The sequence below is a fragment of the Embiotoca jacksoni genome, unplaced genomic scaffold (assembly GCF_022577435.1).
Source record: "Embiotoca jacksoni isolate LCO1_2020_lvr unplaced genomic scaffold, fEmbJac1.0.p SCAF_40, whole genome shotgun sequence".
Classification (NCBI taxonomy): Eukaryota; Metazoa; Chordata; class Actinopteri; family Embiotocidae; genus Embiotoca; species Embiotoca jacksoni.
Genome location: NW_027185393.1, coordinates 1,146,701 through 1,160,131, shown reverse-complemented (window position 1 = coordinate 1,160,131; position 13,431 = coordinate 1,146,701). Strand labels below are relative to the sequence as shown.

General features: G+C 41.8%; 1 protein-coding gene across 1 annotated transcript in view; it reads right to left on the bottom strand.

Moving 5' to 3' along the window:
• myo15b (myosin XVB) overlaps positions 1 to 13,431 on the bottom strand; it is a 56,496-nt gene that overhangs the window by 10,337 nt on the left and 32,728 nt on the right. The window contains exons 30-49 of the mRNA XM_069168547.1: positions 12,015 to 12,184; positions 11,825 to 11,897; positions 11,538 to 11,720; positions 11,343 to 11,452; positions 9,393 to 9,460; positions 9,072 to 9,144; positions 7,450 to 7,482; positions 6,877 to 6,939; positions 6,278 to 6,381; positions 5,858 to 6,193; positions 5,175 to 5,247; positions 4,805 to 4,936; positions 4,313 to 4,466; positions 2,882 to 2,972; positions 2,551 to 2,797; positions 2,350 to 2,456; positions 1,815 to 1,874; positions 1,648 to 1,723; positions 1,393 to 1,511; positions 609 to 724 (exon numbers count right to left, since the gene is read on the bottom strand). Of these exons, the coding sequence (XP_069024648.1) occupies positions 609 to 724; positions 1,393 to 1,511; positions 1,648 to 1,723; positions 1,815 to 1,874; positions 2,350 to 2,456; positions 2,551 to 2,797; positions 2,882 to 2,972; positions 4,313 to 4,466; positions 4,805 to 4,936; positions 5,175 to 5,247; positions 5,858 to 6,193; positions 6,278 to 6,381; positions 6,877 to 6,939; positions 7,450 to 7,482; positions 9,072 to 9,144; positions 9,393 to 9,460; positions 11,343 to 11,452; positions 11,538 to 11,720; positions 11,825 to 11,897; positions 12,015 to 12,184 (2,388 nt within the window). The remainder of the gene's footprint in view (positions 1 to 608; positions 725 to 1,392; positions 1,512 to 1,647; positions 1,724 to 1,814; positions 1,875 to 2,349; positions 2,457 to 2,550; positions 2,798 to 2,881; positions 2,973 to 4,312; positions 4,467 to 4,804; positions 4,937 to 5,174; positions 5,248 to 5,857; positions 6,194 to 6,277; positions 6,382 to 6,876; positions 6,940 to 7,449; positions 7,483 to 9,071; positions 9,145 to 9,392; positions 9,461 to 11,342; positions 11,453 to 11,537; positions 11,721 to 11,824; positions 11,898 to 12,014; positions 12,185 to 13,431) is intronic.

Below are 13,431 nucleotides of genomic sequence, written 5' to 3'. Positions count from 1 at the left end.
TCTATTTTCCTTTTTGCAATGCAGCATTTTGAGCCGTAAGATACACTGATTTTTTTTTTTTAACATGAGCTCTGTTTAAAGTCTGAGTTGGATATCCACGTCACCTGACATCATCACGCCGAACTTTAATTCCACCTGTTAATTCATTTTAGATGTTTAACATTTGATGCGTGTTTTATGTTTCCCAAATGTCTGTATAGACAAAGAGGATGGAGATGCCAGTTCGTGGACGCATTAATTATGTAAGTTAAACATTGTTACTTTTATTTTCTTCACTCGTTCAGCAATTCATTAATGCTGACATTTGATTTGATATTTAATGTATTTATTTAGTTTTTATGTTTTTCATATTTTCTTTCATATTTAGAAAAATTCCTCCAATCATCCATCCATCCGTCTCAACCGTTTCACACATGTATCGGGGAAATAAAATACAAAATATTGTTTCAAGTTTAACTGTATGTAGTCTTTCCAATAAATATGTCCCCTGAATTTGTCCAGCTGCATTATAGATGTTGTGGTGCATCGTTGTGTCTTGTTGGGCTGAAACAGAGCAGCTGATTGGAGTGACTGCCTGCTGTGAGTGTGTGTGCAGACGGGATGTTTACCTGTAGCTTCTCAGCAGTCGGAGGTGTTTGGGGTTGATTCCCGAGGCTCTCACCACCCTGAGAAGACGAATCCCACGATGAGACACGCCCAGAACCTGAGCGTCGCCGCTGTCCAGCTGTGTGTAAGGAGGAGGTGCTGGTGAACATCTGGGAGAGTGAGCGGTGTGGCTGACTAATCCCGTCAGATCAACCATGTTTTACTGGTTAAAGGGACAGTGCCAACATTATCTTGGTGTCTCCTGAGCACATTGCTGCTGTTCTGTTTAAAACTATTTATTGCCTTTCAATGTTGTTTTGATGCTTTATTTTTTTTTTTTTTTTACCTCTGAGTAATGACTCATACCTGTCAAACTATAATGTTTTTGTTTTGTCACATATGTAGTTTTCCACTTCCTGTTTTATTGTGGTAACTCCCTTCTCCTGTTTCAGATGCCTTCACTTCCTTCCCTGTTTGTTTCCACCTGCGTCCACCTCTCTTCCCTCCCTCATATGTATTTAATCTGTGTACTACTTTGTTGTTGTACCTGTTGCTCTTCGTACCAGCCGTTTCCCCTCGTGTGCTCCTCACCACCAGCCTCCCTGTGCTGAGTCTGACAAGCCCTTTTTATAATGACACCTGCTCGCTTGTACATTTTTACACCTGATTTGAGTGAAATACTTTTTTTCATGTCACCAACATCACACTGTGTTTAAGTAGAGCTACATAAAGCCACCCTTCCTTCCAACTTCCTAAAACAATGGACACTAAAACAACATTGTCGTGACTCTTTTTCGTCACGCTTACATTCACGGGGAACAGCCGAGTGAAATAGTTCTCCCAGTTGTCTCGGGCAGCGATGACAATCCTCTTCTTCATGTTGTCATCGTGGATGGTGCTTATAGTTGTTCCCACGTTGAAATTTGCTACACAGGATGATAAAAAAAAAACACATCAGAACTGATTCAGTAAAATTCAGGAATATTGAATATTCCTTCCTGGTCAGTGACGAATGGATCAAACACTCTGCTGCATCCTCTGTTCAGAATAATGAACTCTCACCCAGCAGGTCCTTCATCTTCCTCCTCTCCTCTTTGCTGATCCTCACACAGCTGTCAGAGTACGTATCCCTCATGATCTGAAAATGTAAAAAAATTTGAAATTCACACAATGTCCAGAATCTGATGTTTGACAGTTTATCAGGCTGAAAGTGTAAATGTACGACTGACCTGTTCACACAGCAGGTTGAGGATGTAGGGCTGGTTGAACATCTCTCTGGGGTAGAAAACCTGCACGCAATACTTAACGTTAGTGAAGAGGACTCGTAACGTGTAAATCCTCGGTTCAGTGAACACAATGCACCCTCGTTAGTCTGGATACAGCTGCAGATACTTAATAGTATTTCTGCTTTATTCTTAGAAGTAAATTTCATTTAATTTCTTTGGTTCACACTAGCAACACACTGCTGAGAGCTCGGACCATCTAATAAAACATGGACAGCCTGTTTTATGTAGAGTTCGGCCCAGCTGAGGACAGGACAGAACCGGTCCGTGCCATGTGTTCTGGTCGACCACACCACAGGGCGCTTCAGGAGCTTTTGGATCATCCAACAAGCACTTTTAAAAAGTCTTCGAGCTACTTAAACGTACTCTATGATGAGGATTCGAGTGAACCAGACTATAAAGCTGAGACCATAAAACACAACAACGAGCTGATTGACGGTAAAGTTTGAGATCATTTTCTGTGTTCGTGTTTGTGTCGTACTTCTTTTCTCAGGAACAATTTTCCTGGCATGTTGGAGTAAGAGAAGTAAACTCCAGCAGAGAAGCGGTGCAGCTGGGTCCGGATGCCGTCCTCATCCATCATCCCATCTGCAGTTACAGAAGAGTAACAGTGGAATTAATTAGACAAATATATAAAGAGCAGTGTCATCTTTTATAAAGAGGATGTGGTGAACACACCCACCGAGAGACGGGGCAGCCATCGGCGGGGGGTCCGGGATGCTCTGGTAGACGGGTGCCGGGTGTGGAGGAGGAGGGGGGGTGTCGGGGGGAGCAGGGTGTTGGGAGCGCTGGGAGCCGAACAGGCTCTCCAGGGAGTGCTGCTTCTGCTTCATGTTGTTGGAGATGACCCTGCGAGCGGTGGAGGAGGGAGGGGAGGGTGACGAGGGAGGAGGCTGCTTCTTCAGAGGAGGGGGGGGTACCCACTGTCTCTGCATGCAGGAGGGACATGAACATGAGACATTCATCATAAGGCACCATAATAAACCTGACTACAGGTCTGGAGCTTCTCTGACCTTCTGGTGAGGAGCTGGTGGTTTGTTCTTCAGTTTGGCCAGAGCTTCCTCTTTGTGGTCAGTCTTCTTCACAAACGTCCTGGCAGGAAGTCTGAGGAGGGAAAACTCAGTGAATCCAACACATCACAGACAGTAACAGTGAATGAAGCCAGTGGATCAGTTTCATCTCACTGAGCTGGAAGCTCCTGAGAAGCTCTTCACACGCAGGAGGAGGAAAAACTACTTTATAATGAATGTAAAACTCGTTGGTCAGTTTCAGTAAGACGGGCCATCTGGTAACCATGATCAGTTCAAACCATCTATCTTACCTGCATATGTTATTTCACACTTTTTAAATGCACATATTTTGTTATTTCATATGCATCAAGTTTACAACACTTCTGTGGAAAAGCTTTTTCAGGGCCACAGTTAATGTCTCTCAGTTTTTAATCTCCTTTCCAGGATGTAAAATGCTCTGTAGGTTTTAGGTCTGATAAAAGCTTTGGGGTCGTTGTCTCGTCAGGATGGAGATCTGGCCGATGAGGTTTGTCGACACACAGAATACATCCCGCTGTTCAGACAGGAAGACGTCTCCTGGAGCAGCCACACATCCTCCTCCATGTTTGGATCCTGGACACTTCCTGTCTTTCTTGTCCTGTTCACAATGTGGTCTTGATTTTATTTTGGTAAAGATTCGTTTTGGTTCAGAAAACTTTGCTGCAGAACACTTCTGAGTTTGTATTTGCACTTTATTTTTGTAAATTCCCACCCAGTCCTGTGATTGTTGCTGCTGATAGGAGGATTGCTTCATGCAGTTCAGCCTCTGTACTTCTGCTGTCCAGGTCGTCTCTGAACTGTGGACTGAGACACTTTCACACCGGCACACGGTAGGTAGGTTCTTCTGGGCTTCTTCTCTGCAGCTCGGAGGGTTTTCTGGAATCAGCTGCTGATAAGTCCTGCGTTTACTTTGAAGTGTTGTCTTTATACAGTTCATGTGGTAATAATCACTGATTTCTTCATGAGCTCTTTGTGACGCTGCCGTGAACTCCCTGCCGAGGCAGACTGTCCAATGAAGCTTCTTTCAGGGATTCAAATCTCTTTCTGATGCAGTATTTTATCATCTCTGCACGGTTTGTTAAGAAGCTTAATTCAGAGCTATGTTATATTAAAAATGTTACACAGCAAGAATTTTTGAGATATTCAGCTTTTATTTTCATCTTTTCTTAGTTTTGCAACTAATGTATCTTCAACTAATTTTTAATTAAATTAAATGTGAGAATATCACCTTGTACTAACTGCACAAAAAAGCAGACAAAAGTAATAAATCTGCACATCAGTGTGAGCAGAGAAAAGTTGAAGGTCCAATCAGGATCCAGCAGGAAAACAGATGACATGAAACTCAGTTTAAATTTATGGAAATGTGTAAACCGAGGAAGGAGAGCTGAGACCGACCTGATAGGCTCGAACGGTTTTGGTTCTTGTTGCGGCCGGTTGTTGTACTGCTTGATGATCTCCCGGATGTTGGAGGTGGGTTCGGGCTGAGGCTTCGCGAGAGGAGCTTTTGGGGGATCCGCTTGTCTCGCTGGAGGCGTGACAGGACGCCTCACTGTGGGACAGAAGAAGACAAAACTGTATCCCAGGATAAGTTTACTTTCTGTTCACAGTGAGGGGTGAAAACATGATGAGCACTGCTTCAACCGAGCAGCCGAGGCCTCTGAAGGGCCCCGAGGTATCGGAACCAAACGTTAGTAACGGGACCTTTAAGTCTCGTTCCAGCTCATCCTCCAACACACTCTCACTGGATCATGGACATCTGTTTGTTTGTCCTCCCTCACTTGTTGTTCCAGAGATGTTCCAACACGCCGACCACTAGAACTTCATGTCTGGAGTAATGAATCCCCGACCGTCCTGATCTCGCCCCTTCGACACGTTTCCTCCTCTTACCTTCGGGTTTGGGTGCTACAGGAGGGAGCAGTGATGGAGGTGATGGAGGGGGGCGCTGCTGCTGCTGCCGGGGCCGGCTGGACCAGGCTTGCCGCGGCTTTGGAGTTATGGATTCAACATGAGGCTTAGTGCCTGAAGAAAGAAGGATGGTGAGGATTGACAAAAAAACAAACACAAATTTTAACTGGAAAATGAACGTAAGCATGATGACAGTCAGTGAGACATTACAACATAGATTTAGAGACATTATTACTGTCATGAACACAAAAGCAACCTTTAAAACTTCCACATTAAGTTGGATATAGTTGAATTGGCTTATTCTACTGTATAACACAAAATATGCTCTCATCTGCTCGTCTGCTGAACTCACCGATCTTCTGGAAGTAGTCCCTCTTCTCTCTGAAGGACTGCAGGTCGCCCTGATCGGCCACTTCTGCTTCTGCCTGTCAAAGTAACGAACCACGAAGGAGGAGATAACAGAAACCAGTAAAGCTCCACAATTAGAGAATGAAAAGTTTGAAGCGTTTTATTTAATTTGTTGACAATATAAAAAATAATCTGCTGTAGTGAAAAAAAGAAAATACTTAAAATATGGCTTTGAATGGAGATTTTCTTTGGCAATTTTGGCTTTAATATTTCTTTTTCTGGGTTTTTCAGTGTTAACAGTGCAGCCTGTTACAAAAAAATAGAGTACAAAACTAGACATTAACTCAAACCTCTAAGTTAGTTGTACTCTGTAATTGAAGCAAAAGTTTTTAAGTTTTGAGTCGAATGATTTGAGTATTAATAAGTGAAATAGTTTGATTTATGTGAAATTTTAAAAAACGACTAAAAAGACTAATAAATATTGAGTTGAGTTAACATAAAAGAAAGTGTTTTTGTTTTTTGAAGTTCTGTAAACTAAAAGATATTTAAGTTCACCTAATAAAATCTTTAATTTAACTCTAATCAGAGCGTACATGTCAAATGTAATCAAAATAATTAAGTTCATCAACTTAAAACTTTTGAGGCGTTCAGTTCATTTTTCCGGAGGGTTTTACAGTGCAGACGTACCGTGGGCTCCGGCGGCCGGTAGGTGGGGGTGCGGTTAGGTGCAGGTGCTTTGGTCCGGACAGGTGGCGGTGTAGGAGGTGGGGATGGAGGAGGGGGCGAGCGGGAGTGGGAGCGTTGCCTGGAGCGCCGCTGTGACTGACGCCTCCACTGCCTCTCCTCCTCCTGTTTCTTCTCCTGCTCCTCCTTCTTCCTCTGCTGCTCCTCCTTCTTCCTCTGCTGCTCCTCCTTCTTCCTCTCCTGCTCCTCCTTCTTCCTCTCCTGCTCCTCCTTCTTCCTCTGCAGCTCCTGCGTCTGCTGCTGGGACAGATTCATCGCCTGCAGTGTCATCTGCTGGGCCTGAGGGGACAGCGGGGACAAACTGTGAGGACACGGAGGAGGGAACATCTCAACAGATGGGTGGAGGAGTGGGTTGGTTCTGACCATGAGGACGGCCTGCTGGTTGATAAGCGCCTGCTGCGTTGCTGCCATGTGCATGGGGTCAGCGACAGGAGGAGCAGGCATGGCCGCCTGAGGCACCATCATGGCTGGGTGGGGTGTCACGCGTGTTTAAATATGTAACAAAGAAACTTATACCAACTGCATACAGACCTCAACATGATATAACACTCAACACACACATTACACAGTGCAATGATACAGATGTTGAAGGTGTTGGGAGGCGCTCCTCATTCCTATTTGTAGTTCCTATGTCTTTATTTGTATCCACAAATTAATGTGTTTGGTAAGAATTTCTTGCAGGGTGTACAAAGCTGATTTTTCCAAAACCAATGAGCCCATGAAGTTTTACTTAATCCAGTTTTTTAACAACAGTCCACAGAAATGCAGGGGAGTCTGAGGCTCGGTGTTCTGCTTCTGTTTCCTGAGTACACATTCGGCTGAGTAAGAAGAAATCTGCACATTTAAAATTGTTGACATTCATGCGCCAACTGATGTATTTTCTTCCATCAACGTAGTGTTGAACAAGAAGGAGACGTCAGCATTTACTGAAGAACAGGATGAGGTTCATGTCAGGAGATTACCTGGCATGGTGGGCATCATGGGAGTAGCACCGTAGCTGGCCATTGCAGGGTTGACTCCTACTCCTACACAGTCAATTTAAGAGGAACATAGAGATTAGAAAAGGAAATACTTTTTACGGTCACCTATTTGTTTATTTATTTGGATCTCTATTTGCTTCCATGACGGTAGTTTTCTAGTCTTTCTGGGAGTCCACATCCTCGAAATACATCATAAAAAACATGAAGCACATTAAGATGAAATAATAATCAAAGATAATGCTGATATCAATGTTATAAATGCAATAAACCAAGAAACAACTGGTTTAAAACTACCTGAAAGGTGTTGAGTCATGTAGTGGAGCTGAGATTTATATTTAGTATATACTGTACATATTCTTAAGACTAATTATTGAGCATTGATGAATGTGGATGTGGACATCAGTGAGGGGTTCAGACTCTTTCATGGTCACTATACTACAATAATGTTATGATGCTGAGACCATGAACGATCGTGTTTCAGTGTTATTGATATAAAAAGGATTCAGGATACAGAAAGTTTGATTGTTGATGTCACACATGCAGCGGATCACGTACCGATAGGATAGCTCGGCATCGTCATGGGCATCCCTGAAAAACAGAAAGTGCACATCTTATTGGACTTCACAGAGACTGCTGAAATCCTCTCTGATATTTAAGTTGCATTACAACAACCAGTTCTGTTGCTTTGAAGTTTTCACTATGATTCAGTTTATAGTCGATTTGTTTTTTGTTTGCAGCTTTGCTAGTTTGTAGTTTCTTGTTTTACACAACACAAACTGCAACGTACTGAATATTCAGCCTCGTTAAGCATTTAGAGTTGTGAAGCCTCGTTACAGCCATTTAAAGTAAAAAATTGCAATTATGCCAACTTCCGTTCATTAGTATGGAAATTATTATTGCTAATGTAATGAGATCAAATTATTTACAAATGTTTTTTTATCACTTTCAAAACTTACAAATTTAAAGTTAAGTGATGGTAAAGTAGATGGATTAAACAATTAAAAATAATTAATTGATTAAAATGATCAGAATTGGTTTGTCCTTGGTGAGCTGTTGAGCTTCCTGACTGCTGATGCAGCAGTTACGGTGTTTATCCAAGAACCTCGTGGAGCAAAATGAACGGCCACAAAAATCCCCGTCTGGGTTGATGCCGTATAAAACGTGCAGACGGCTGCAGTCTCAGATTCATGTGTGTGTGTCAGGTTCTGTCTTTTCATTTGAGCTCAGCGAGCTTCATGTCTTTAAACTTGAGTTGATCTGTATGACATTACGTTCTGAGTGGCTGATGGATTATTCTAAGCACAAAAAAATCATTTGCTAACACATAAATCACAACAGAAGAGAAATGATGACAATGTTTATGTAAATAATGTAGGAAAATGATATCTGTATTCCAGAGATCTTATTGTGTACATGAACGATAGCGCAGAAAAAAATAATACGTGTTTTGTAACTAAATAGTACGCAAAGGGGCCTGATTTACTAAGATCTCAAATAACGGGTACTAAATTGCTTGTTTAGTCCAAAAGTTTGCACATTTATTTTGCACCATTTTGCAGGTGATTCACTGAGATTAGTTGCATCACCGATATCATTTACAAATCGCTGTATTTAAGTGAGGGGTTTGCGTGTGTTAAAGTGATTACAGCCATAGAAAAGGAAAAGGAAAATTGATCCCATTGAATCAGAAGTACGAGTGAAGGAGGCCAATAAACACGTTGTTTAGAAATATAAATATTGCAAGAAAAAAAACCTATTTGGGAGATTAAAGAAAGTCAATTTGGGAAAAACAAAAAGATCAATAGATGAAATTAAGAGAAGATGGCGAGATATTAGGCGAAAAATCTAAAATTGTATTGTTCTATTTGCATGTTTCCTCCCAGTATTTTGCACCTTCAAGCAGAAACACCCAATATTACATATACATGCAGGAAAACACGCAAAATGGACAACGTGTGTTAAATTGCACACTTGAAAGACGCAATCCTCTCTGCACGTCATTAGAGGATCAGCTTTTTGTGGAAGGTGTGAAGTTTGCATGTGATTTTACACACCGAACCTCAGAATGATACATGTGGTGTGTGTGTGTGTGTGTGTGTGTGTGTGTGTTTGTGTGTGTGTGTGTGTGTGTGTGTGTGTGTGTGTGTGTGTGTGTGTGTGTGTTGTTGTTTTCCTACCAGCACCATACATGGGTCCAATCCCACCTGCTCCTCTCATCCTGCGGGTCAGCATGGCCACTCTGTCCATGTCCTACACACACACACACACACACACACACACACACACACACACACACACACACACACACACACACACACACACACATACACAGTTGTAAGGCCACCAACAGGAGTGCAGTTACTGGAAAGTGGAAACACTACCGTTTCAGTGACTTCACGCAATCAGTAAGAAGATACCACCACAGACACACAATCCACCGGGCGGCGGTGAGCGGGCTCAACACAACACACAGCCTCACTACTGATGATACTACTGACCGGAGGGCCCTGGTCCAGTACGGAGTCGAACAGGTCATCAACGTAGGCGTCCATCTGTTGACCACGACCTGCACACACATACAAACAGTGTTGGGGGGCCCTGCAGCAAATATCAGCTCTGTGCACCAACTGACGCTGACCTCCATGATGGAGCTACCCAACTAACTAAAATGAAAACACACACAATCAATCGTAACCCTGTTGGTTGACTCTTTCTCCATCCAGCTAAAATGATCTGAAAATGGGCCTGTTGAACAAGATGGAGATACGATGATGCAGGAATCAATTACAGGCCTGTGTCCTTTTGGTTTTATATAAATGTATTCATCAATATTACCAATTCTACAAAGAATAGCCAAGCTTTGGACTTCAGTGAGCAGTCGTCTGCTGTTCCTGGTTGCTATTTCAGCCTTGAGCTGGGACAATGTAAATTCACTTAATCACATGTGTGTCTGAGTTCCAAACCTTCTCAGTTACCTGAAGGTCAGCCAGTGTGAGCGAGTCACCCGGAAACAACACAGTGAAAGTAAACTGAGGTGAGTCCGACTGTCATCATCACTCTTCGTTTGGTAGATTCAGGTTTGTAGCGAGAGATTGAAGTTTCAGCAATATCTGTGCAATACTTAATATATCCTGGAAAATGTACTATAAACAATATATTTTGTATAACTTTTTATTTATTTTTTTATTTACATCTCACTGTGTCCAGGTGTATTATATTTGTTTTTTATATATGGTCTTTATGGTTACATTGGTTTATTAAGCTTTTACATTTTTCTAAAACCTCTTCTTTTATTCTATTTTTTCTATTGTATGTGTATTTGTCATTTTTCCTTAATTTCCCTTCTGCAGGATTAATAAAGTCTTGTCTTTGTCTTGTCTTGTCTTATTTGATCTCTTTCATGTTAGACACAGGTGTGATTCACTAATGGCCACTGATGAAAAACGGCAGAGATGTCTGCTCATCTTTTAATTTTGTCGAGGTGTCACATTGCAGACTCGGGAAACAACGCACACCCAACTTGCAGAGGAGGAGCACCAAAAGTAGTCCACATAACCACGTACAACTAGCAGGCTAAGAAACTGACCTCCGCTGCTGTTTCAGTACTCTCACTAGTCACATGTCTTGGCCAGTCATTTTTTTGTTTTGCTATTTCTTTGTAGATACATAAAGCTTTTTTTGCCTTATGTTAAGCCTGTTTTATTTTGGCAGTTCTAAAAAGTATTGTCATTTGATTGCTTTCCCTGCCTTGACTGGTTTCATCTGTCCCTCACTGTCCTCCTCTCCCTTGTGTTTTTAGTTTGTGTTCCCCCTCTTAGTGTCAGTTTGTGGTGTCAGGCTCTGCCCCGTCTTTGTTCCTGTATTTTTGTGTGTCGCTCTGCATCCTTGTAACTCCGTATATTTCACCTCCGTTTCATCTTGTTTTGTTTTATTTTGGACAGTTTGGCTCACTTTGCTTTTTGTCACTAGCTGCTGTTTAGTTACTGAAACCTTTTTCAATTACTTTGAACCTCCCGGTCCATAAGTTGTGTTTGAGTCCTCTCCCTCGTGTGTAACAAAACATTTTGCTAGTTTTCTCTTTGATGCTGAGGTTCATGACCTGCACAAAACTCCAGATGCTCTTTTAAAAAGATGTGATTCATGTATCTAAAATAGGCAAAACAAAAAAGAAATTTATGAGTAACTTCAATGGGAATGAAAATAATGATTGAACAGGTGATATTAAAAATCTATTTACAGATTGTAATAGTGACAAAGGAGGTGCCGGAACCCACCTGGGAGGTCCCAGATGCACAAATTAAGCCTTGGGTACCCACATTTATATGTCAAAAAGGTCCCATTGGGAGTTTCAGGGACTGTTTGATGACCCTGACAGATTTTTTTGTTTGATGCATACTGATTTTTTTTTTTTTTTTTTTTTTTTTTTTTTTTAACGTAAAACCTTTTACCTTCCTGTGGATAATCTCTCCTCCAGAGGTTTCCTTCAAAAGGAGGCAGCCCAGGAGCTTGCATAGGAGGAGCTGGTGGAATGAAGTCATCTAAATCTGAAGCTGTCCTCCTGGAGACAAACAGACAGAGAAGTCCACACTGGTAGCCAATTCTTTGAAAGGCCTCAGAAACTAGTAACTTCGTCAGTATACTACCTGTCTCCCTGGCCGCTGAACAAGTAGTCCGAGTATGTAGAAGAAGGAGTCCCTGGTGGCGGCAGCACTTCAGCTTCAGCTCCAGCCAGCAGATCCATGACGAAGTCCGAGCCAGCCAGGTCCGACCAGTCTTCGTCAGTCACGACAGACACAGACCAGCCCTGCACAGCCTCAAACACTCCTCTAACGTACACCAGGAGTACATGAAGGAGACACGTCAACATGCAGAATATTAATAAGTAAAGGTAACTAAACACAGCGCATGTTCAGGACAAGATGAGGAGTACCTGAAATGAAGAAGCCACGAAGCCAGCTGCTCTCCTGTCGTCCACGAGTCCACTTCAGTGGTCAGTTTCTCGTCTGAGATAAAATATCAGATGGTGTTAATCAGTTTATGAAAGCTAATATTTGTATATTGACAATGTCATTAGCCAAGCTGCTTGTGTTCCATGGGAATTTTGGAGATTTGCGTCTCACCGTTGAAGGTGTGTACGTCCAGCAGCATGGTCCCCCTCCTCTCGTTGGAGGTCCACTCCAGCTGGGTCGGTGGGTACATGCGGGCGGTCGGAGCCGGGAGCTGCAGAGATGTCAGCAGTTTGTGTTGGCACAGTGAACGGTACTCCCCCGGACCGTGGTCAGAAACATACCTGCAAGGGCGATAGGCCAGACACTTTCTTTCAGACAGCGTATAGTAACAAAATCATCAATCCTACAGTAGGTTTATGGCAGGACACCTTCCCTACTGACATGCTGCGCTTACCAGCTAACTTTGTCTACTTTTTGCTGCTGTGCAAGTAGCATACATTTGGTTTCTCAACTAAGAGCTGAAAGATGTTAAGTGCTCCACAGAGTTGAATGAAACTGCAGTTAGTTATCAGGAGGTTTATTAAAACTTGTGACCCCTTTAATAATACAACCACGTTTCCAAAAATGTTGGGACGCTGTGTGAATTTTTGTTTTGTAAATTCACAGGATAAAACTGGTCTGTGTCCAAACCTGTCACCCATTTTAAAAACTTTGTGCATCATGACATGAAAAATACAACAAAGGAGACCCTGAACCGTTGAGCAGCGAAATCCTATATCAGACAAGAATGGGACCACATTTCACTTTCAAAACTCCAGAAACTGGTCTGCTCAGTTCCCCAACATTTACAGTGTTGTAAAAAGAAGTGATGCAACACAGTGGTGTTACAACTTTTTTGAGAAGTGTTGCTGGCATGAAATTTAATATAAGCACATATTTTTCATGAAACAACAAAATTTCTCAATTTCAATATTTGATATGTTGTCTTTGGTCTATTTTTTATTAAATATCTGTTTACATGATTTGAAAATGATTCTATTGTGCTTTTATTTACATTTTTCACACTGTCCCAACTTTTTTGGAAACAAGGTTGTCGATCAAGTCATTCCATTGTTCATATAACAATAGTGATTAGTGCAGCTTTAAAGGGAACTTTTTACAAGTACTTTGCTTCTTACTTTATGAGACACTGATCAGACCAGATCAACGGGGACTGTAGCAGCAAAACCTCCAAAGTGAACAAGAGTGTAATTTATTGCTTAAGAATGAGAGGAAAACTGTAATTTTATATTTCTTAAGTGACATAGTGTCGCTTTAATATCTCTTGACAACATGTTGTGTTCAGTGTAAACCAGTTTCTCTGGACAGGCAAATGCTTGTTTAACTTGTGACTGGACTTTCAAGTTTTACCTGGCGTGCTATTTTATTTTGGTTCAGACCTAAAAAGTATTTTGTGTTCAACTGATTTTGAATAAATTTTATGAGCTATTAAGATATGACTGGATATTTGATTTCAGTTATTTCTTCACAGCACCACATGAGTTTATTGCATTTTGTTCAGGTGTTATCTAATCCAAGTTATTATTCT